The sequence below is a fragment of the Podarcis erhardii genome (genome assembly GCF_964252035.2).
Source record: "Podarcis erhardii genome assembly, chromosome: 4".
NCBI lineage: Eukaryota > Metazoa > Chordata > Lepidosauria > Squamata > Lacertidae > Podarcis > Podarcis erhardii.
In genome coordinates, this window is record NC_138508.1 from 11303835 (window position 1) to 11328398 (window position 24564).

Below are 24564 nucleotides of genomic sequence, written 5' to 3' on the forward strand. Positions count from 1 at the left end.
TTGAAATGCCTGCTGAGATAAAAAGCTCTTCGCTAAGCACCAGAATTATGAGAATTTTGAATTACGGTGCTGGAGGAGACTCTTGAGAGTCCCATGGACTGCAAGAAGATCAAACCTATCCATTCTGAAGGAAATCAGCCCTGAGTGCTCACTGGAAGGACAGATCCTGAAGCTGAGGCTCCAGTACTTTGGCCACCTCCTGAGAAGAGAAGACTCCCTGGAAAAGACCCTGATGTTGGGAAAGATGGAGGGCACAAGGAGAAGGGGACAAAAGAGGAAGAGGTGGTGGGACAGTGTTCTCGAAGCTACCAGCATGAGTTTCACCAAACTGCGGGAGGCAGTGGAAGACAGGAGTGCCTGGCGTGCTCTGGTCCAGGGGGTCACGAAGAGTCGGACACGACTAAACGACTAAACAACAACAGGCGCCAGAAGGGGAACTGGTAAAATACCAGCACAGAATTGGACACAGTCCCTGGTGAATATGAGTAGTACGCCCAAGGCACACGGGACCACTAAATAGTGGTTCGTCTCCCAGCTGCCACTGACCGCAGCCAGCATAGCAAATCGTCAGGGAAGATGGGAGTTGGAGCTCAACAAATTTTGGAAGGCAACATGTTTGAGGAACAACTGGTATCTCTCTAGCAACTTTCACAGTGTGTTGCTTCTTATTCCTCGTTGAGAGTTTTGCGGTCCGCCCAAACGCTTCTTGCAGACGAACAGACACCTGGCGAAAGTTTAATTTTGTTCATTCTAGTTATGGCCAAAGACAAGACAATTGTTCTCTACCCTCTCCAAAAACAGTCAGTGAGTGCTACAATGCAAAATGCTCTGCGGATTTAAAAACAATGCAATACAAAAATGTCCTCAGCTTCAAATGTCTTTGGTGCAATGTTTACCATAGTATTATTCAATTCTAAAAAAAAAGGGAGGGCGAGTGTTGTCTCTCTCTTTCTCCAGACAACATTGCAGTTTTGTCCTCAGGGCAGCAGGGCATGGATCCGTAAAAACGAGCGATGGCGGCATCTTCGGGAAAGGCTACAAAACGCACGAGTGCGAAAACCGTGGGAAGGGGATGACGTCTTTGATGTTCTCGACGCCCAAAATGCAGCGGAGGTAGCGCTCAAATCCCATTCCAAATCCACCATGAGGGGTTGATCCGAATCGACGCAGATCTATGTACCTGGAATGCAAGGCGACAGATCAGTTATGTTTACCAATACTTGCTTTGATCCACAGGCCTCCATTGAGGTTCCAGAAACTGAGGAAGTGGTCTTATTCAGAGTCACAGAATTGGTCCGACTAGCTCAGCACTGTTTGCCCTGACCGGGAGCTACTCTCCAGGGTTGCCTCCCAGTCATACCTGGAGATGTTAGAAATTGATCTCATGGTTGTCTACAATAACTGACAGCAGCTGTCTGGGCTTTTAAGTAGGGGAGATTCTCAGCTCTGCCTGAAGATGTCAAATGCAGTTACTGACAAAGACAAGCAACCACTTTCCCCCTCTAAAATCGTCCCAAACGTTTGTTTCTGCCCAACTTACTTACTTTAAGAAAGATGTAGAATGGTAAAGGTATAGGACCCCTGGACGGTGGAGTCCAGCCAAAGGCGACTATGGGGTTGTGGCGCTCATCTCGCTTTCAGGCAGCTGGTGAGCTGGTGTTTGTCCACTGACAACTTTCCGGGTCATGTGGCCAGGAGGACTATACCGCTTCTGGCGCAACAGGACACCGTGACGGAAACCAGAGCGCACGGAAATGCCGTTTACCTTCCCACCGCAGGGGTACCCATTTATCTACTTGCACTGGTGTGCTTTCGAACTGCTAGGTAGGCAGGAGCGTTGCGTGGATTTGAACTGCTGACCTTCTGATCGGCAAGCCCAAGAGGCTCAGTTGTTTAGACCACAGCGCCACCCACTGAGGTAGAATGACAACTCTGTCACTCATTTTGTCAGGCAGGTCAGGGGGTGCCAGGGGGAGGAACACAGAAGAACATCATTCAACAGTGGAACCGTCTCCATCAGGAGGTGGTGGACCCTCTTTCCTTGGAGGTTTTTAAGCAGAGGCTGGATGGCCATCTGCCATGGATGCTTTAGTTGAGATTCCTACATTTCAGGGGGTTAGACTAGAGGACCCTCAGAGTCCCTTCCAATTTTACAGTTCTACGGTCCTTTGTCCCAACTGATGCATTTAGCAGGTATGATGGGCCATCGCAAATCTGTGCTCCACCACAAGAGACTGAAAAAGGATTTGTTCTCCCCTCCAGCAGTTGGTGGGGGTGCAGGTGGCACTGTGGTCTAAACCACAGAGCCTAGGACTTGCCGATCAGAAGGTTGGCAGTTCGAATCCCCGTGATGGGGTGAGCTTCCATTGCTCAGTCCCAGCTCCTGCAGTTTGAAAGCACGTCAAAGTGCAAGTAGATAAATAGGTACCACTCCAGCGGGAAGGTAAACGGCATTTCCATGCACTGCTCTGGTTCGCCAGAAGCAGCTTAGTCATGCTGGCCACATGACCTGGAAGCTGTCTGCGGACAAACGCCGGCTCCCTTGGCCTATAGAGCGAGATGAGCGTGCAACCCCAGAGTTGTCTGCGACTGGACCTAATGGTCAGGGGTACCTTTACCTTTTTACCAGCAGTTGGTGGCTGCAAAGGTTTGGAATCATGGAACTGCAGTATAAGAAGGGACCCCAAGGGTCATCCAGCCCACCCCCTGCAATGCAGGAATCACAGCTCAAAAACCTCAGACAGGTGTGCCACCCAAAGGAGGTGGATCAGATCCACCCGGGCAACGCTATGAACAAAGCCGTAGACTAACAAACAATACTTGGCCTTCCTTACCATTGGTAGGTGTCTTCAAGCCCCAGCCTGTGGAACCAAGGGGAAAACATCATGAAAGCAACCGACAAAAAGGCCTTACATTATGGAAAACAGCTTTTGTGAGAATGTGCATCAAAAAGAAACGATAGCGGACACAGGAGATTTTCGTAGGCGGGCGTTAAGATGAATAGAAAAGCAGGCACTTAAGACAACAAGGTGATGTACGGCTGTGAATTTCTGTCCCCCTCCCCCGGCCAAACACATTTGTGAGAAAGGGGCTGCAATAGTATTTTATTTTTTTTTTGCATTTCTGCGTATTGGACAGATTGCACCGACGAGTCTGGCATGTCAAGGAACGCATCCCCCAAGAAGCATCTGTTCTCTCTGAAGATGCGGCCGGCCTCTCCCCTTTAATCGCTGGCGTCCTCAACAGACCCTCCTTGACCAACTGTCCAACAGCTCCCCCCAGTAAGCCAGAAGAAGAAATCCTCTCCCTGACCTCTGTAGGCGGGACTGGAGGAAATCAGGTCGGTCTTCCCTCAGGCTACCTCCACAAAGTTCCCCGACTGCTGGTACAAGCAGGTCAACCGCCGCCACCTTTAAAGGAAAAGGGAATAAAGGAATAAATCACTCTCTGAATCGCGTTATCCAAGATGGCGTTAGCCAGAGCGTATTTTAATGCCGAAACAGGACAGTTTTATTGTGCTTTTTAATTGCGGCTGTTTAAAAGTCGTGCAATCAGGTTTTGTACGCTGTAAATCACTGACAAACCCAGTTTGTCTTTGTGTATGCATGATTATGCATGTACATATAATTAATCACTTGCATTAGTTAGTCCCTTTATACAAAAAAATAGTCTCAAAGTGACTTAGCAGCAAGATAAATGCAAAACAGGTGAAATCAATTAAAAGCCAATTAAAGCAAAAAAAAAAAAAAAAAACCCAACGGCAGCAAACAATGTGAATTCCTAAAATGCTCACCCTTCTGATTGAATTGCTGGATAAATCCTGTTCCATCCCACTAAAGTATGACAACGTGGTGTCGTTCGGATGCGGCTGACTGACAGCTCCCATCACCCCTGACCTCTGGCCCTGCTGGCAAAGGCTGATGGGAGTTGGAGTCCAAAAACACTAGCTACCCCTGGCCTAAGCAGTAAGCAGGGATACTAAATCAAAGTAATTACACAGCAAACAGAAGCTTTGGGAGTTCTGCGTGGTGCCCTAGGCCAGTGTTTCCAAACCTTTGGTCTCTAGCTGTTTTTGGACTACATTCCCCACCATCCCTGACCACTGGTATTGCTAGCTAGGGATGATGGGAGTTGTAGTCCAAAAGCAGCTGGAGACCCAAGGTTGGGAAACACTGCCCTAGGCAATTCTCCCCTTTACTGGGAGATCATGGGTTGCAGCCAACGTTAGTCCTACTCAGAGTAGACCCATTGGGATTAATTGACATGACCAACTTAGGTACATTTATTTCAATGGGTCTGTTTCGTAATTCTCACCCGCCACACACAAACATTCCCCCAAGATTAGGGGCATCAGAAGAGCAGTGCTGGACCGGACTGCTTCATTCCAGAAACTATATGAAAAAAGCAAGACGCAAAAGGGCACTATCCTGCACTGCCTAGGCCCTAGGCATTTTGACTTGGAACTCTTACTGTGTGCTGGGCTCCATCTTCATTGTCCCGCATATAGAACGGCTTCAGGTCGTACGGATAGTTGAACACAAATACGGGAATCTCACCACAGTGTTGGACCAGGTATCGCTCATGCTCAGTCTGAAGATCACAACCCCACTGAAATAAGAGAGAGGAAAACAAAAATATTAAGACTCAGGCCTCGGTATTCATTTGGTTTTTCGAAGGAACCCTCCCTCACAAACACACACACAGAGCAACACTCACCTCTGGTTTGTAAATGAATTCTTGGCGAGCTCGCTTTAAAACCTCTATCGCTTCCGTGTAGGACATCCTAGAAGGTGGGAGAGAACCTGTCAAGAACTTGAGCTGATTTATTCTGGCATATATTTATTTGTAGTCTGCCTTTTACGACAGGGGAACTCCTTGCTGCAAGGCTACACCTGAGGCTCAGGTGGCCTCAGTGGCCCGGAGTGCCTTCCATCAGCTTCGGCTGGTGGCCCAGCTTCGCCTAACTACTACTGTCTATGCTCTGGTAACCTCAAGGTTAGATTACTGCAATGCGTTATATGTGGGGCTGCCTCTGAAGATGTTTTGGAAACTTCAGCTGGTGCAGAATTCAGTGGCCAGCTTGCTCAACAGAGCAAGATGGTTTGAGCACTGGCTACCAATTAGTTTCCGGGCCCAATTCAAAGTGCTGGTTTTGACCTATAAAGCCTTAAACGGCTCAGGACCATAATACCTCAATGACTCCTACCCAGACCCTGAGATCATCCTGAGGCCCTCCTTTGTGTGCCTCCTCCAGGAAAGGTCCAAAGGGTGGCAACACGAGAACAGGGCCTTCTCTGCAGTGTCTCCCCATCTGTGGAATCCTTTCCCCAAGGAAATTCGCCTGGCGCCTTCATTATACACCTTTAGGCACCAGGCAAAAATGTTCCTTTTTAACCAGGCCTTTGGTTGATCCGACTTACACCCTATGCCCTTTTAAAATGTGTTTTTTGTGGTTGGGGGCTATTGGGTTGTTGTTTTTATTTTTATTTTTATTAGGTATTTTGTGGTTTTATATTTTCATTTTATTCAGTGAACCGCCCCGAGACCCCTGGGTATATGTGGTACCTCAGGTTACATACGCTTCAGGTTACAGACTCTGCTAACCCAGAAATAGTGCTTCAGGTTAAGAATTTTGCTTCAGGATGAGAACAGAAATTGTGCTCCGGCGGTGTGGCGGCAGCAGGAGGCCCCATTAGCTAAAGTGGTGCTTCAGGTTAAGAACAGTTTCAGGTTAAGAACGGACCTCCGGAATGAATTAAGTTCTTAATCCGAGGTACCACTGTAGATAAATTCAATCAATCAATCAATCAATCAATCAATCAATCAACTAACTTTACTCTTTACCCAGGCCTTTGGCCATTAAATAATCCATTGCTCGTGAAAATGTGTTTGTGTGTGGGGGGGTGTTTATGATTATTAAGCTCTGTATTATGTTTTTATTATTATGCTGTGTAAATTATGTTTTTCTTGTTGTACACTGCCCTGCCATAATAACACTAGGGGTGGGGAATGGTACTTTCTGTGCTGTTTGAAACAAGGCTGTTTAAAAGCCCTTTTGCAAACAGCTCCACACTGCTCTCTGAACCTCTGGTTGCAAAAGTGATTTCAAACAGCTCAGACACTGCTTGGGCCCACCTGCCAAATTTGGCCCGTCAGGGGTGGGGAGATAAAAGACCTGGCCTGCTGGTGAGAAAAGGTTCCCACACCCCTGTTTCAGAACAGGTGATTCCCTAACATGCTCATTTGGGGAGGCAACACAGCTCAGTGACTTTACGTAGGGAAGCTCAAAGGTTCCATCTTTGGCACCTTTAGTTAAAAGGAGCAAGAAACAGGGAATGGGAAAAAACCTCCCTCTTAAAACCCCGAGGAGCTGCTTTCGGTCGGAATAGGGAACGCTGCACTAGTAATAATAATATAATTTATTAGTTATACCCCACCCATCTGGCTGAGTTTCCCCAGCCACTCTGGGCGGCCCCCAATTGAGTGTTAAAAACAATACAGCATTAAATATTAAAAACTTCCCTAAACAGGACTGCCTTCAGATGTCTTTTAAAAATAAGATAGCTGCATCCTTGACATCTGGTGGGAGGGCGTTCCACAGGGCGGGTGCCACCACCGAGAAGGCCCTCTGCCTTGTTCCCTGTAGCTTTGCTTCTCGCAATGAGGGAACCGCCAGAAGGCCCTCAGTGCTGGACCTCAGTGTCCAGGCTGAACAATGGGGGTGGAAACGCTCCTTCAGGTATACAGGACCGAGGCTGTTTAGGGTCTCGACAAGAAAGGAGTATAGCTCATTGGAAGAGCAGCTGCTTTTCCAGCTTTATTTCATCATCATCATCATCATCATCATCATGCAGAAGGCCCCAGCTTCATTCTGCAGGGGCACCTCCTAGTAGCTAAGTGAACTAGGATTTCTCAACAGCTAACAGCAGTGCATGTTAAATTCTGCCGCCCTGGGAAGACTGTAGCATGGCTCCGCGGGAAGCCACAAACAGGCAGTTTGGAAAAGGAAAAAACCCACAGCCAACTGAGCCAAATACGACACACTTAAAATGAAAGCAGCGTGGTCTGCGGGCTTGATGTCACAGCCAGAGCACATTTCGGGCCGGAGGAAGGATTACCGTTCATTTCTGCACTTGCTGCCACAGAGAATGCGTCTCTTACAGCTTACGACATAATCCATGCAAGGGCTTATGATGTATGCCTGGCAGCTTTTTAATTCATTTATTTTTTTAAAAAGAAAAATCACTCGGGGGAGACAATTTCAACTGGAAGAGTGATGGGAGAGTTGGTGGCACTTAAACTGCCCCCCCCCCCGGCTATTTCTCTGCTCTAAATCATCTCATTTTGAGGCAGAAACAAAAAATAATAATAATAATCCTTCCAGTAGCACCTTAGAGACCAACTAAGTTTGTTATTGGTATGAGCTTTCGTGTGTATGCACACTTCTTCAGTGGTACCTTGGGTTAAGAACTTAATTTGTTCTGGAGGTCCGTTCTTAACCTGAAACTGTTCTGAACCTGAGGTACCACTTTAGCTAACGGGGCCTCCTGCTGCCACTGCGCCACCTCCGCACAATTTCTGTTCTCATCCTGAAGCAAAGTTCTTAACCTGAGGTACTATTTCTAGGTTAGCGGAGTCTGTAACCTGAAGCGTTTGTAACCTGAAGCATCTATAACCCGAGGTACCACTGTTCACTGAAACAGAAGTCACCAGACCTTTATACAGTGGTACTTCGGGTTACAGACGCTACAGGTTACATACGCTTCAGGTTACAGACTCCGCTAACCCAGAAATAGTGCTTCAGGTTAAGAACTTTGCTTCAGGATGAGAACTGAAATCGTGCTCCGGTGGCGCGGCAGCAGCAGGAGGCCCCATTGGCTAAAGTGGTGTTTCAGGTTAAGAACAGTTTCAGGTTAAGTACGGACCTCCGGAACAAATTAAGTACTTAACCCGAGGTACCACTGTATATAGTGAGAGGACGGGGAGGGGTATTACCAGTACAGTGGACGCTCGGGTTGCGAACATGATCCATGTGGGATGTACGTTCGCAACCCGTGTCTGCGCACACGCGAGCTTCTGCGCATGCACGACTGCCAAAACCCGGAAGTAACCTGTTCCAGTATTTCCAGGTTTCGTCAGACCGCAACCCAAAAAAACGCAACCTGAAGCGGACGCAACATGAGGTATGACTGTAATACCCTATAGAAGTAATACACTATTTATAAGGGTCTGGTGACTTCTGTTTCAGTGTATCTGAAGAAGTGTGCATGCGCACGAAAGCTCGTACCAATAACCAACTTAGTTGGTCTCTAAGGTGCTACTGGAAGGTATTTTTTTATTTTGTTTTGACTACGGCAGGCTAACACGGCTACCCACCTGTAACTAGAATTCTGAGGCAGGTTTGTCTTGAGGAAAAAGACTAGGGGTGTTTTTCATCCACCCCAGTAATGGCAGGAAGATTAATAATTTTTATTTTATTTATTAAATTTGCACGCCGCCCTTCATCCGAAGATCACAGGGTGGTCTACAACATCAACACGAAAACTCAAAAGCAACAAAAGCAAACTAACAACCCCGCTGCCACAAAAAAACCCCAACAACTTTAAAGGCAACAGAAAGTCGATTGGCCAAATTGCCTGGTTGAAGAGAGAAGCCTAAAGATACGCAAGGAAGGTAACCAGCTGATGCTCCTGGGGGAGAGGCTTCTACAAAGCGGGAGCCACTACAGAGAAGGCCTGTTCCTTATGTTATTGTCCTCTAGGCCTCTCAAGGGGGGAACTGTGGGTTGTGGGGCTGCATGCGCTGCCCATGCCACCATGTGTTCAGTGAACATGAGAAAGGGTGGATACCTACAGGTGAAACTCGAAAAATTAGAATATCGTGGAAAAGTTCAGTTATTTCAGTAATTCAACTTAAAAGGTGAAACTAATACAATGGTACGTCGGGTTACATACGCTTCAGGTTACATACGCTTCAGGTTACAGACTCTGCTAACCCAGAAATAGTGCTTCAGGTTAAGAACTTTGCTTCAGGATGAGAACAGAAATTGTGCTTCGGTGGCACGGCAGCAGCAGGAGGCCCCATTAGCTAATGTGGTGCTTCAGGTTAAGAACAGTTTCAGGTTAAGTATGGACCTCTGGAACGAATTAAGTACTTAACCCGAGGTACCACTGTATATGAGATAGACTCATGACACGCAAAGCGAAATACGTCAAGCCTTTATTTGTTATAATTGTGATGATTATGGCGTACAGCTGGTGAAAACCCCAAATTAACAATCTCAGAAAATTAGAAAATTAAATGAAATCGGCAAAACAAGGATTGCACTTTTCCACGATATTCTAATTTTTCGAGTTTCACCTGTATGTATGCCTATACAGAGCTCTACCATGTGATGACGCCCCCCCCAGGACTACCATAGGAACTCTCAGCACCCTTAAAAAACTACAGTTCCCAGGAGTCTTTGGGGGAATCCTGGCAGCTTAAAGCGACATGCTACTGCCATTCATTGTGATATAACGAAACAAAGCTGGGAAACTTAAGCTGTAGCTGACAACAAACAAGAACACTGATGCATTTTTTGCTTACGTTATGAACTGGTTCTTCAGCATCCGTTCCACCTTTGCCTTCGGTAGAGGAAGAAACAATTCACAATGGTTACCGGAAGAAGAGTTCAGAAACCACCACCAAATTCACATTTGCGTTTTTCGGAAAGGATTTCAGAACGGAACCGAGGATTTGCACATCTAATCTAAGCGGGAGGTCGGTTTCCATTTCTGGCCTTACCGAAACCAGAGTCAAGACTACCTGGGTTTTTTGTTCCACAGGAAAAGCTGAGTTGTGCTGTTTCAACCAACACACAAGGCGAGGACGGTGGCTTCATTTTGCATTGGGGTGGTCTGCTGGCTGCATGAAGGAGCTAGGCAGGGCACCCACAGTAAAACGATCTGGGCCGGGTCATTACCTGGTCCATCCAATTCAATAATAATAGAATAATAATAATAATAATAATTTATTATTTACACCCCGCCCTTCTGGCTGGGTTTCCCCAGCCACTCTGGGTGGCTCCCAACAGTATATTAAAAACACGACAAAACATCAAACATTAAAAAACTTCCCTAAACGGGGCTGCCTTCAGATGTCTTCTAAAAGTCAGATAGTTGTTTATTTCCTTGACATCTGATGGGAGGGCATTCCACAGGGTGGGCGCCATCACCAAGAAGGCCCTCTGCCTGGTTCCCTGTAACCTCACTTCTCACAGGGAGGGAACCGCCAGAAGGCCCTCGGCGCTAGACCCCAGTGTCCGGGCAGAACGATGGGGGTGGAGACCCTCCTTCAGGCACATATGAAGTCCACAACCAAGACATGAAAGCCCTAACAGAACCTAAGAGGTTTGCTTTAGTCCAGTGGCCTAGCATGAGGGGTGCAGGGGGGGTCGGCCGCACCGGGCGCAACATCTGGGGGGGCGCGCTCGCTGCCTCCGGAGTCGCCGAAGAGCCTCGGGCGCAGGCTGTAGCAGAGCCCCATGGCAGCAGCCCAGGCAGCAGCAAGAAGAAGCTGGTAGCGGCGGCAGGTTAGGGGTTAGGAGCGCAAATTACTTGCCTTGTCCCGGGTTAGGGGGCGCAAATTACTTGCCTTGCCCCGGGTTAGGGGGCGCAAATTACTTGCCTTGCCCCGGGTACTGACAACCCACGCTACGCCGCTGCTTTAGTCACTCTCTCTCTCTCTCTTTTAAGGTAATAGAAATCTTTTCTTTCCCTTACCTCTTGACCAGGAGCTATGTGTTTATGAAAAAGCTCAACATCGCGAGGGCAACTGGACAGAACTGTGTCGGTCACTTTCTTGAAAAGGTCCTCCATAGCCTAAGGAAAAGTGAGGGAGCCGTAGATGCAGAGTACATGCAAAAATGCAATATTTTTTAAACTTATTCCACGCTTTGGGTGGCTTAAACTCTCCACATATGGACGCAACATTACACCATGGTTCATCAAAACATGAACATTCCCAGCTGGACGAGTTTGGCAGTTTTTTGGTTTTCCTTAACCACAGTTTATCACCTTGCCTGGAGTGACAAAACTGTTTTAGCGTTAGGTATTTTTAGCTATGTTTTTGTATTCAACTTTTCTGGCTTAAGTGCGATTATTAAAAGAAATATTTGTTTAAAAAATAAGAGAAGGTGGTGAAAGTTGGCCTCTTCTGAACTCCAGCTCACCCAGAGAGTGGAAAAAAACTAATTTTGTGCTTCATGCCACCCACTTTTTTTCCCCGCGTGAGAGAAAGTTGTTTCTTCTGCATGCTGTGGGAACTTTAAAACTGTTAGTTCATGGCGAAGAGGTGGGGGCAGGAAAGTCAAGACTGTGTTTTCCTTTCCTTGAAAGAGGAAGTCCTCCAATGCTTCTGCCAGAATAAAACCCATACAGCAGGTCATTTCAACAGAGTCTTTATACTGCTGTTTGAAGCCACCTTTTCTTCTCTTTATAAAGGAAATTGTGGTGATGATATATTTATTTATACCCAGCATTTCCCCCCTTAAAGCAATGGTTCCCAATTAGCTAATTACAGAGGAGCCCCTTTTTTATTTTATTTTCAAAAGCCAAGTCACAGACCCCCTACTTTTGAAAATTTTGGCAACTCTGTTAGTTACTTCTGCAAAGCAATTTTTTGAACAAAATGTGGGGTAGCCCCTAATAGGCAAATGATTTTAGGCATACTAAAAACAGACCATAAAATTTTTTATTGTTGTTGTTTAGTCGTGTCTGACTCTTCGTGACCCCCATGGACCAGAGCACGCTAGGCACTCCTGTCTTCCACTGCCTCCCGCAGTTTGGTCAAACTCATGCTGGTAGCTTCGAGAATACTATCCAACCATCTCATCCTCTGTCGTCCCCTTCTCCTTGTGCCCTCAATCTATACTATCGCCCAGCACAGGGATATCAGGGCAGCTTTTTAAAAAAGTGGCCCATGCTGCCAGCTTTGGAAGAAATAGCGCTGAACTCTTTCCGTGGGAGACACAAAGAATGTAATAAAACACTTAGCAGGACGGAAAAAACACCACCTGTACGATTGTCAGTAAGTTTATGGAAAGTTAGCCGGAAGTGGAAGATCTGATGGTTCGTTCATTCAGATTTCCGGTCAATCCTTTTTAAGGCAGCTGTGGGCCTCTGGGTGTTGCTGAACTACAACTCCCATATCCTTAACCACTGGCCACACTTGCTGGGGCTGATGGGAGTTGTAGTTCAGCAAAGAGCCAAAGATTCCCCAACGACTGCTGCAAAGCTAAGACAGGCAGCAGGTTTCAAACCACACATAAAATACCACAGTTTTGTTTTGTTTTGAAAGAGCTCCGTTTTCCACTCACTCCATACCTGCATGATATCCTGAAGGCTTTCGGCAAAAGACAGCTCTGCTTCCACCATGTAAAACTCTGCCAAGTGCCTGCGGCTTTGAGAATCGTCAGCCCGGAAGGTTGGACCGAACGTGTACACCTTGGAAAATGCCCTGCGACGAGACGGCGGGAAAGTCACGCCCACAAAGCACACAGGCTGTGATCAGCACCTACTGGCTAGAGCCTGTGCCGTCACCAATACGCTTCCCCCCAGAATCCCTGGATCACATTTTCATAAATAAGCATTTTCTCTGTTTAGGAGCCCACAACTGAATCAGAAGAGGCTGCCTTATATCTCAGTTCTGACTATATGCCCGATTCACCCAATATTTTCTACTGTTCAAGGATGATACAGATTTTTTTTGGGGGGGGGGACATGCAGTGGGCTGGAAGAGATAGGAGAGACTCCACTGGGCAACTGGACATCTGCTCATGTTATGCTGGATCTCACCCAAAGAGAGTCACACGTTCAGGGAGCCATGCCCCGTTTTGCTGCTTGAGGTAAAACAGGAAGTTCCACATCTACCTCTGGAGAACCCGGTGCCAATTTCTGGAGAGATCTTGTGTGTGCTCCCTGCAAGATCTCACACAAGATTTTAGTGAGATCTTGCCAGAAATTGGGGTGGGGTGCCTCCTTGCTACCTAAGGCAGTGGCATCACCTTACCCAATGGCTGCGCCGGCCTTCCAAATATTCAAAAATGTATGCGCTCTCGGCCCCCGGTGCCCCAAGCTTTTTTTCTTTATTCCCCCCTCTAAAAACTAGGTGCGCCCTATGGTCCGGTGCGCCCTATGGAGTGAAAAATACGGTAATTGACTGTGATTTTATGTAAACTGTGCTATTTTTACTGTTAGCTGCTCTGAGCCCGGCTTTGGCTGGGGAGCGCACGATATAAATAAAATTTTAATATTATTATTACTATTCAGTTAGGGCTGTGTTTTCCCTCCACTACCGGAGGCATAATGCTTTTGCCTTTCATCTTATTTAACTATCAAGTTATTTGCCCGTATTACCGCTTCCTGGAGGACTTGTGGACAGCAGCCAGCCGGATATCATAAAAGCGACCAGTAGCCAAACTGACAGAAAGCTCATTTTTCTTGGCCCCTAAGCAGGACTCCTTAAAATGTCTGCACAACTTAGAAGGGCATATAGTTGTTGTTGTTGTTGTTGTTATCATCATCATAGAATCTTACGAGTTGGAAGGGACCCGGAGGGTCATCTGGTCCAGTGTTTCCCAACCTTGGGCCTCCAGCTGTTTTTGGACTACAACCCCCATCATCCCTAGCTAGCAAGACCAGTGGTCAGGGATGATGGGAATTGTAGTTCAAAAACAGCTGGAGGCCCAAGGTTGGGAAACACTGATCTAGTCCAACCCTCTGCAATGCTGGAATCTCAGCTAAAGAATCCATGACAGATGGCCATGCAACCTCTGTTTGAAAACCTCCAAGGAAACACAGCCCACCACCTCGTGAGGGAATCTGTTCCACTGCTGAATAGCTCTTACTATATTCCACTAATCATTGTTTTTTTATTAATTATTATTATTATTGGCAAATCCTAATGGTAGAATACCTGCAGCTAGTGAAAGCGACAGGAAGAGTAGGAGGCCAACCAAAACAAAAAGTCTATAAGGATTGGGGAATCTTTAAAGAATCTTTAGAAAACTATGGAATAAAAGGAAACATCTTGGCAGAGTTAGACTGATCCCTGTATTGTATAAATATAAGTTTGTAGGGAGGTAAAAAGAAATTATATAAGAAATATGTAACTGTGCGGTATAAAGTAATGGATAAACAAAGTACAGTGAGATTAATTGGAATTCATACTCTGTAAGTTTTATAATTGTGTTCAATACCAGGAGTATATATGATGATAATTATATTAATCTTATATCTTATAGCGTGGTGGTTTGTTTGAGTCTTCTGTTATCTGTTTGTTTGTTCAACTGTATGTTTGTTTACTTGTATGTACATCTGTTTTTCATGATAGTATTTATTTTAAATTAATAAAGATATAAAATAATAATTATTATTTATTTTTATTAATTTTTATTATTCTATTATTATTATTATTATTATTATTATTATTATTATTATTATTTATACCCTGCCCCTCTGACTGAGTTACTCCTGCCACACTGGGCATCTTCTAACATATATAAAAACATAGTAGAACATTGCACATTAAAAAACTTCCCTATACAGGGCTGCCTGCAGATGTCTTCTAAAAGTTGTGTAGTTATTTATCTCCTTGACATCTGATGGGAGGGTGTTCCACAGGGCGGGTGCCACCACCGAGAAGGCCTGGTTCCCTGTAACTTCATTTCATTGGGAGCTGCCCTGAGTGGCTGAGGCAACCTAGTCAGATGGGCCACATATAAACAATAAAATAATTACAATTGTAATTTCTAATTATTAGCACATTACTGAAAGAACACGTTTGTCCAAACCCACCCAAAAAGTGTGAATCGAGCCATTGTGAGACGGCTGCGTTCTTCAATTCATTATTTGTCAAGTGCCTTTCGGCAAGAAAGGGACACGGTGTGGCGATAAAAAATGGCGGCCAGTGCCAACTTGAAGACACAGATCCTGAAATCCTTAGTTTGTCTTTTTTTCCCCTCAGAGAAAAAGAGAGCGCTGTCAGAGGCAACTGGCCTCACTTCCTTGTAATCTGTTTTAAGACCCCTTTTTTTCAGGCCCTTTCTTGAAGGCTGAAAAGCCTGGAATGTCATTTTGGCTCGAAAGAAGAAGAATCTCTCTCCAAACAGGATAAATTTAGCTGGTCTAAATTTAGCATGCATTCGAGAGGCTTAAGATGCCTGGTGTTGTTCTTAAATAATAAAAGAACATGTTCTTGAAGGACAGGGTGTGAAGCAATAACATTGTGTCCTGTACTCAAAGAGCCCTGACTGTTTATTTTGAAGTCCGGTACAAGGGTTTTTTTTGGGGGGGGGGGGAGGAGACAAAACAAAATCCAAAAAACCCAAAACACATCTGAAGGACATCAATATAATAATGACCGACGTGAAGATGAGTCCCCTTCATTATATTTGTGTGGGGTGTCTATACTTTATAATTCTCTGGAAAAATAAAAAAAAGTTCTGATTTAATAGTGTGCTGTGTCATTACAGCATCTTCATCCTGTTCAATTTACCCAAACACCGACATAATACATTATAATATTATTATTATTATTATTATTATTATTATTATTATTATTATTAGAAATCCTAAACAAGGGGTCAGATCCCCCACACCCCGGATGAGCTAATTTGACAGGTGGGTGTGGTAGAAGTGACACAATAGATCACCATCAATCAGCTGATCGGGGCTGAATTCAGGTAGCTCCAAATTTTGGTGTCTAATGGTGTCAAACCCAGATAACAAGCCCTGCTCACAGTCTTTGCCTGCCCCACACCTGGCTCAGGTTGACAGATCAAGGACGCATCTTCAAAGCCCAGCTGAATGCCAATACAGATGGGGGCAACTCATATTTCAGTGGGCAGTATATTCAACAATAGTGAAAAAGTGGGTTTCCTCATTACAACAAGCTGATACTGAGCTTGTTAGTCTGATCTTAATGCCCTTACTGCACAATGGACAGAAAGTCCGGTCTTCAGAAAGGTCTACCTCTGTTTAAAATCAGAACCAGTGAAGGCAGTGAAGGTCCTGTGTGAGTGTCTGGAGGCGGTTGGAGGATGGATGGCAGCTAACGGATTGAGGTTGAATCCTGACAAGACAGAAGTACTGTTTTTGGGGGACAGGGGGCGGATGGGTATGGGGGACTCCCTGGTCCTGAATGGGGTAACTGTGCCCCTGAAGGACCAGGTGCGCAGCCTGGGAGTCATTTTGGACTCATAGCTGTCCATGGAGGCACAGGTTAATTCTGTGTCCAGGGCAGCTGTTTACCAGCTCCATCTGGTACGCAGGATGAGACCCTACCTGCCTGCAGACTGTCCTGCCAGAGTGGTGCATGCTCTGGTTATCTCTCGCTTGGACTACTGCAATGAACTCTATGTGGGGCTACCTTTGAAGGTGACCCAGAAACTACAACTAATCCAGAATGCGGCAGCTAGACTGGTGACTGGGGGCGGCCGCCGAGACCACATAACACCTGTCTCAAAAGACCTACATTGGCTCCCAGTATGTTTTCTGAGCACAAGTGTTGGTGCTGACCTTGAAAGCCCTAAATGGCCTCGGTCCAGTATATCTGAAGGAGGGTCTCCACCACCATTGTTCTGCCCAGACACTGAGGTCCAGCGCTGAGGGCCTTCTGGCGGTTCCCTCACTGCGAGAAGCCAAGTTACAGGGAACCAGGCAGAGGGCCTTCTCGGTAGTGGCGCCCACCCTGTGGAACGTCCTCCCACCAGATGTCAAAGAGAACAACTATCTGACTTTTAGAAGACATCTGAAGGCAGCCCTGTTTAGGGAAGCTTTTAATGTTTGATGCATTACTGTATTTTAATATTTTGTTGGGAGCCACCCAGAGTGGCTGGGGAAGCCCAGCCAGCCAGATGGGCGGGGTATAACTAATAAATTATTATTATTATATTATTATCTTTCAGGTACCCTGGATCCAGAGCCGTTTAGAGCTTTATAATTTTATTTTATTATTTATTCATTTATTAAACTTGTATACTACCCTCTACCCGCAAGTCTCAGGGCGGTTCACAGGATAAAAAGACAATACTTAAACACAAAATGCACAATCAGAATAAAAGCAAAACCAACCCAATTAACAACCCCCCCCCCCCGAAACAGTAACAAGACCTTAAAACAGGGTCAGTGCCTAACAGGCATCCTGCAATAGTTGCAGCCTCTGAACCAACAACAAGGGAAGCCCCACACAAAGTATACTGCAGTAGTCTAAAAGTGAGATTACCCAAGCCACAGTGGCCCAGAAAAGGGTTAGCTGGACCTGGAGGTGGTGCAATGGGTCAGTGCGTCTGGCGGTTAATCGGAAGGTCGGTGGTTCGAGCCCACTCAGGGACAGCTGTGGGCAGAATTCCTGCCTTGCAGGGGGTTGGACTAGATGACTCTGTTGACATTTCCATTCCACCTTAAGGCATGTGGAATTGTTGCGTCTCACATGTCTGTTTACATTCCAGCACAGCTTGCTGGGAACTTCCATTTGTGTATAGCTTTTGCTTTTGCTGTTCTCTCCGAGACGACATGAGAGAGAGAGACGACATGTTTCTTTGTTCTGATCTACAGTATTTTTCGCTCCATAAGAGGCACTTTTCCCCTCCTAAAAAGTAAAGGGAAATGTGTGTGTGTCTTACGGAGTGAATACAGGCAGGAAAAGCCCCCAAGAGCCTCACACCCGCTCTGCGCGGCTCTTGCGGGCTTTTCCCCCCGAGGAGGCCCCTCAGTCCCTTCCCCCACCTCCCGGAAAAGCCCCCAAGTGCCGCACTCCCTTTCACAAATCGCGAGGAGGGAGAAAAGCCTGCAAGCGCCGCACACACGCTCCATGCGGCTCATGAACGGGAGCGCTGAGCTGGGATTCATACAGGCTCTGCTCAGCGCTCCCTTAAAAAATATTTTTTTTCTTGCATTCCCCCTCTAAAAACTAGATGCGTCTTATGGAGCGAAAAATACGATATGTTTAATAACTCTGTAGCTGCAGCATGACTTACACCTCACGCCTACTTCTGTGTGCGAACGTGCCCTGGCTTTTGAAGTTCGGGTCCCTGATTTATGTCGGAGCACGGGCCAGTGGAAAGAGATGTCTGAGCTGGGCTTGCCAGCTGGCCTCCCGGCCCCTCTGCATGTCGAGAGACCCCTGGGTCCCCTCCAACTCTATGATTCTGCTGGCACTCTTTCAAACTGAGACCATGTGACTCTCCTTTGCCTGGCTTCTCTGTTCCCCTGCCTACTCCATTCTCAAGTTAACTAGACACACCAGGGAGAGGCAGTGTGGTGGTTAGAGAACCAGGCTAGGACCTGGGAGACAAGGGTTCAAATCCCCACCCAGCCACTAGGTGACCTTAGGTCGTTCCCTCTCTCAGCCAAGCCTACTTCTCCTCAAGTTGTTGCATGGACAAGATGGGGAGACGTATGGGTGCCACCTTGAGGTCTTTGGAAGAAAGGTAGGGTGTAAATGTAATATATAAGAAAGAAAGAAATATATTTGGGCTCACGCTTGTCCCTCCAATAGGATTTCACTCACGACTGGGCTTCCAGTGCCATTTACAAGTTCCACCCCATGGATATTTCCGTTGTGTCAACGCCTTACAACCACCGTGGGGCCCAAAACACACCCACAGACACCCACAGAGTCAGCCTTAAATCTCCCACCTGCAGAAACAAAAAACAAAAAACCAGCAAGATCCATACCCAGCCATCACTTCTAAGTGGAGTTGGCCGGAGACCGTCAGAAATGCAGGAACGTCAAAGAAATGGGGGTTTTCTCCAGGTTCTCTCTCTTCATTTGCAGACTGCAAGAGGTAAAACAAAACAAAGGGAAACTGTTGGTTAGCTCAGGGGTAGCAGTTACTTCAAGCCCACGGGCCAAACTGCGTGCCCAGGGTTCAAATCTGGCCTGCAAGGCAGTTTTCGCCAAATCACATCCACTTTCCGCACACGTGTCCTGTCTGACACAAAGCATGTGCTGTAATGACGGAGCTACAGTCCCTCCCTAATAGAGCTGCTTCGCTGCAATGTCGAGAAACCGTGGTTTGTTCAAACAAAGGCTTGGTGTGATATCCGCAGTACATCAACCATTGCTAGCCTCCTTTAGAGGCCACCGCGCAACAGAAGTGAGTGTACAGATCAGATGGAAAACAGGAGGCGGCAAGCAGCCGTAAACTACAGCATGTTGGTATGTGCAGAAGCCCCAAACCACGGTTTCCATTTCAACTGTGGTTGGCACCAACCACAGTTTGGCTGAACGTCTGAACGGTCACACACGTGGGCACTTCACGGCGGAGAGACTTGCACCAGTTGCGACTTCCCAGTGCGAAACATACACAGGAGAGCCACTGCGGTGTAGTGGTTAGAATGCAGATCTGGGTTCAAATCACACCTCAGCTCTCATGCTCCCCGGTTGACTTGCAACCTGTTAGCTGAACCAACTCCACAAGGTTGCTGAGAAGATAAAACATTTGGAGTGGGTGATGACTGGTTTCCAACTTTGTGATATATCACGATATACAGTCGTACCTTGGTTGTTGAACGCCTTGCGACTCAAACGTTTTGGCTCCCGGAAGCCGCAAACCTGGAAGTGAGTTCTGGTTTGTGAACGTTCTTTGGAACCCGAACGTCCGACGTGGCTTCCAATTGGCTGCAGGAAGCTCCTGCAGCCAATCAGAAGCCGCACCTTGGTTTTCGAACGTTTTTGGAAGTCGAATAGACTTCCAGAACGGATTCTGTTCGAGAACCAAGGTACGACTGTACTGATATATCACAATGACTGAAATAAGAATGGAGTTACGTAAAAGCACTGGGTAGCTTCAGTTTTCCCCATAATGTGATTCTTGCATAGCACACACATCATGATTTGAAATATATTGCTAGGTCAAAAATTATGAAACCAATTATCATGATATGGACTTGAAGCTGGTTTTGGAAGCTACATTGCCCAGCCCTAAAATACAAATCATGATTCACGATATATTGCCAGGTCAAAAACTATGAAGTCGATATCACAGAATGGACTTCAAACCAGTTTTGGACAATATATTGATGTATTGCCCAGCCCTAGTATTTTCTGCTGAGGTCTTTGAAGGATAAAAAGATTGTTTAACGGCGACATGTACATCATACATGCATTGCCCACATTTCCTGATGAATAAATGCGAGTTTTGCATCGTGCCTAAAAGCACCTATGAGCCAGGGAAAACGCTATTATCCTTTATCGAGACTCAGTTTTGCGAGTTACACTGGAACAGCTTAAAGGAAAACTACAACCGTGTCACACATTGTTGTCCTGCACAGACACACTCCTCAAACTTCCTTTTGAACAGCTCTCACGCTAAGCACCAGAAGAACATTTATATTCGGGAGAGTTTAAATGCACAGTTCTGCTGGGGGGGGGGGGGGGTTGGGAGAGTTCCCTTGGAAGTAACTGATGAAAGAAAGAAAGAAAACCCTCTTTGAAGAGCCACAGGTGCTGTTCACAGACATGGAAGGAAGGAAGGTTTCGCGTCAGGATGAAAACATCTGTCATAAAAATTAAAACAAAGAGCAACGTTTTCAAGAAGGGGCTTTTCATTTCTTTGCAACGGCCACCGGTGAAGATAGAAGAAAGCTTTCGGGCACTCACAAAAGGCAGCGGAGAGGAAACAAAAGGTGAAAAGATGAAATATTGAAGGATTCTTTGGGTTTCTTTTTCAAACTCCTTGCCTCAAAAGGAACAAGACAATAACACGCCTGCTATGCTGTGGACGCCAGAAAAGGCCCTGGATTGGAAAGGAAAATGAAGATTTCACTCTCCGTTTGCAGAAACGAACAAAACTTTCCATTCAACCGCATCCCTCAGTCACCCAAGACACCCAGAGAAATAGGAAAGCCAAATGGGTCTCCCCCTAATATTTCCCCTTCTCCACCCCCGCCTCCATGAGGCGAGATATTTATAGCAGATGGGGGGGGGGCAGAAATACACCAACGGCAAGAAAAAGCCATAGAAAAATCAGAGCTCTTTCTAAAGAGCTGGCTCCATGTTTAAAAACTCATTTTTTGTAACCCAAGGGCCACACTCCATTCCGTACAACCTTCTGAGGGCCACATTCCAATGGGGAATGGAGCCAAAAGCCAATGTGGGTGAAACAAGAAGTGTAAATTTAATATTTGTACAGCTGCCGGGGGGGTAAGGGTTCTTATGGGAGGGTAGTACCTTTGGCGGGGGACATGAGAGGTACAGTGGTACCTCGGATTAAGAACTTAATTCATTCCAGAGGTCTGTTCTTAACCTGAAACTGTTCTTAACCTGAGGTACCACTTTACTTAATGGGGCCTCACGCTTCTGCCGCTTGATTTCTGTTCTCATCCTGAAGCGGTCTCATCTGCTCAGTCTTCCAGAGCCCACCTTTGTCCACAGGGGAAGTCCCTAACTCACAAGCTTTGAGACCCATCAGCTACCCTCACCTGGTTTAGCTGGCCAGTCGAAGCCGTTCCTGGAGTGTGGCCGCTGTCACACGCTAACAGCTTCTAGGAGCCACAGGTGAGAGCATGGACCAAAGGTAGACGAACTACAGTGGTACTTCAGGTTACAGACGCTTCAGGTTACAGACTCCGCTAACCCAGAAATAGTACCTCAGGTTAAAAACAGTTTCAGGTTAAGAACGGACCTCCAGGATGAATTAAGTTCTTAACCCGAGGTAACACTGTCCAGCGTCTCCATGTTCAATTTAGAGAGACTTTTACAGTTCATTTACATTCAGTATAAGACACTATTGTCACAGACGTTGTGTGGCTGGGGGGAAAGAGGGGAGAGATGATGATTTTTCGTTCTGTTGCACAGTTTTTGTGCAGGGTCTTTGTGTTGGCGTCATTTGGGTAGGTCCTTTATTTACATATCTATTCCTTTTTATTGGCTTTGCTAGAATTTGGAGGGTTCAGAGCCTGGTTGGTTGCCTTATGGTTAGTTTGCATGTGTGAGGTTTGGAGAGGCTGTAGGGTCAGATTAGCCATATTGATTTCGTATGCTGTTGGGAGTATGCTCCTGAGAGTCCCAGGGACTGCAAGAAGATCAAACCTATCGATTCTGAAGGAAATCAGCCCTGAGTGCTCCCTGGAAAGACAGATCCTGAAGCTGAGACTCCAATACTTTGGCCACCTCAGGAGAAGAGAAGACTCCCTGGAAAAGACCCTGATGTTGGGAAAGATGGAGGGCACAAGGAGAAGGGGACGACAAAGGACGAGATGGTTGGACAGTGTCCTCGAAGCTACCAGCATGAGTTTGACCAAAGGCAGTGGAAGACAGGAGTGCCTGGCGTGCTCTGGTCCATGGGGTCACGAAGAGTCGGACATGACTAAACGACTAAACAAGAACAACAATGCTGCTGGGGAAGGGATAGGTCATGGTATTGTGTTGTACATTCGATAAAGGGGAGCCACAACAAGGTGCTCCTTCATTTCTCCCTGTGCTAGTTTAAATTTGTTGGTTTGGAGGGCCAGACAGAGAGAATTTGACTCCTGGGTCTGATTTCCCCCACCCCCAATTTAGAGAACAGTTTGATCAAGTTCTGCTCCAATATAAGCTTTAAACACCTAATGCTACCCACAAAATACCTGTTACTTTTCACATCCTCTCCATTATTATTACTTGAAGGGGAATGGATGGCAGATAGCTTTAGTAAATCCTCTCTGCTTCTTGGGGTGAAAGCGCTGTCAATACACAACAGAAAAGCTTGGAGCAGGGGAAGGCTTTGGAGACTATCTCCAGGCATAAAGAACAATCCCGAGTCAATACCTGTTTTGTGCTTTCCTCTAAGTGATAGAACAATGATTCCCTTTGATGTCCGCCTTCCTGGTTCTCTCCTTAAAGCTCAAAGGAGGCATTTGGTTTTAGGGCAAACAAAAAAGGTTTCATTTGCTACTAAGCTTTATTATTGAGGGGATGCGGGTGACGCTGTGGGTTAAACCACAGAGCCTAGGACTTGCTGATCAGAAGGTCGGCGGTTCGAATCCCCGCGACGGGGTGAGCTCCCGTTGCTCAGTCCCTGCTCCTGCCAACCTAGCAGTTTGAAAGCACACAAGCGCAAGTAGATAAATGGGTACCGCTCCGGCAGGAAGGTAAACGGCGTTTCAGTGCGCTGCTCTGGTTCGCTAGAAGCGGCGTAGTCATGCTGGCCACATGACCCGGAAGCTGTACGCCAGCTCCCTCGGCCAGTAAAGCGAAAGGAGTGCCGCAACCCCAGAGTCGCCCACGACTGGACCTAATGGTCAGGGGTCCCTTTACCTTTACCCTTAAGCTTTATTATTATTATTATTATTATTATTATTATTATTGCAGGAATTTTGCTCCCCCTCCTGAAAAAGGGACACAGAGGCAGGGATCAATGCCCCCTTCGCTCACCCCACGGGATACCTGCGAAGGTGCCTCTGGAGGGATGTCGGAGGAGACGTTCAGTGGGATGTGTCACATCGCAATGCTCTTCAAACTGTGTTGATGCTTCGCTAGGTTTCAAAACCAGTTTGTTGTGTGACACTATTGCCGGTGGGAAACACACACACACACACACACACACATGCTACCTATGGGACCGCCTCTCCTGGTATGTCCCACGGAGGACCTTATGGTCTTCAAATAAAAACACCCTGGAGATCCCGGGCCACAGGGAGGTTAGGCTGGCCTCAACCAGAGCCAGGGCTTTTTCGGCCATGGCCCCGATCTGGTGGAACGCTCTGTCACAAGAGACAAGGGCCCTGTGGGACTTGACATCTTTCCGCAGGGCCTGCAAGACAGAGCTGCTCCACCAGGCCTTTGGCCAAGGCAGTCTGACCCCCTCCTTCTGTAATCCCTCATAGAATCTCTAGCCCCATGGTTGCCATTAATTTGACTCTGAATTGATTTTAGAATGAATTTATTTTAGAATGTATTTTAATTCATTGATTGTGATTTTATGTAAACTGTTATTTTTACTGTTGCCAGCTGCTCTGAGCCTAGCTTTGGCTGGGGAGGGTGGGATATAAAGAGTTTATTATTATTATTATTTGCACAAAGACTAAACAAAAAATGAGGAAATCTTCTGCACGTGTAACAAGTCAGATGGGGTTTGGGGATCCTGTACCAAGAGAGAATGTGGCTCCTCAGGCAAAAAAAGAAACCAAGAAGTAAAAGTTGGTCCCCAAAGAGGTTGGGTGGCCATCTGTCAGGGATGCTTTAGTTGAGATACCTGAATTGCAGGGGATTGGACTAGATGACCCTCAGGGTCCCTTCCAACTCCCTGATTGATTCTGGCTTATTTATTGCTGAATTATCAAGGGCCTTACCTCTACTTGAAAGATTTCCCCGGCTCCTTCACAGTCGTTTGAAGTAATTATCGGCGTGTGAACATGCAAATATCCGTTATCCTAAAAATAAAAAGTGATTTGAGAAGGGGGAAAAGTTACAAGTTACTGATGGACGACTTGAGTGTCTGCCCAGATAAAAGACTGAGTGTGGCATACTAGAGTATTGGGACCCGAGTTCAGATCCCCACTCACCCACGAAACTTAGTGGGTAAACTTGGGCCAGCCT

The 24564-nt window shown here is 46.5% G+C and overlaps 1 protein-coding gene across 2 annotated transcripts in view; it reads right to left on the reverse strand.

Annotated features, from left to right (window-relative positions):
* Positions 1-719: 719 nt before the first annotated feature.
* The window catches only part of NARS2 (asparaginyl-tRNA synthetase 2, mitochondrial), a 35448-nt gene continuing 11603 nt past the window's right edge, over positions 720-24564 (reverse strand). For both annotated transcript variants that reach the window (XM_081860519.1, XM_081860520.1), the window contains exons 6-15: positions 24318-24398; positions 18720-18820; positions 12366-12498; positions 10764-10862; positions 9589-9626; positions 4717-4783; positions 4471-4608; positions 3313-3410; positions 2835-2861; positions 720-1180 (exon numbers count right to left, since the gene is read on the reverse strand). In XM_081860519.1, coding sequence (XP_081716645.1) covers positions 1036-1180; positions 2835-2861; positions 3313-3410; positions 4471-4608; positions 4717-4783; positions 9589-9626; positions 10764-10862; positions 12366-12498; positions 18720-18820; positions 24318-24398 — 927 coding nt within the window. In that variant the 3' untranslated portion in view covers positions 720-1035. The remainder of the gene's footprint in view (positions 1181-2834; positions 2862-3312; positions 3411-4470; positions 4609-4716; positions 4784-9588; positions 9627-10763; positions 10863-12365; positions 12499-18719; positions 18821-24317; positions 24399-24564) is intronic.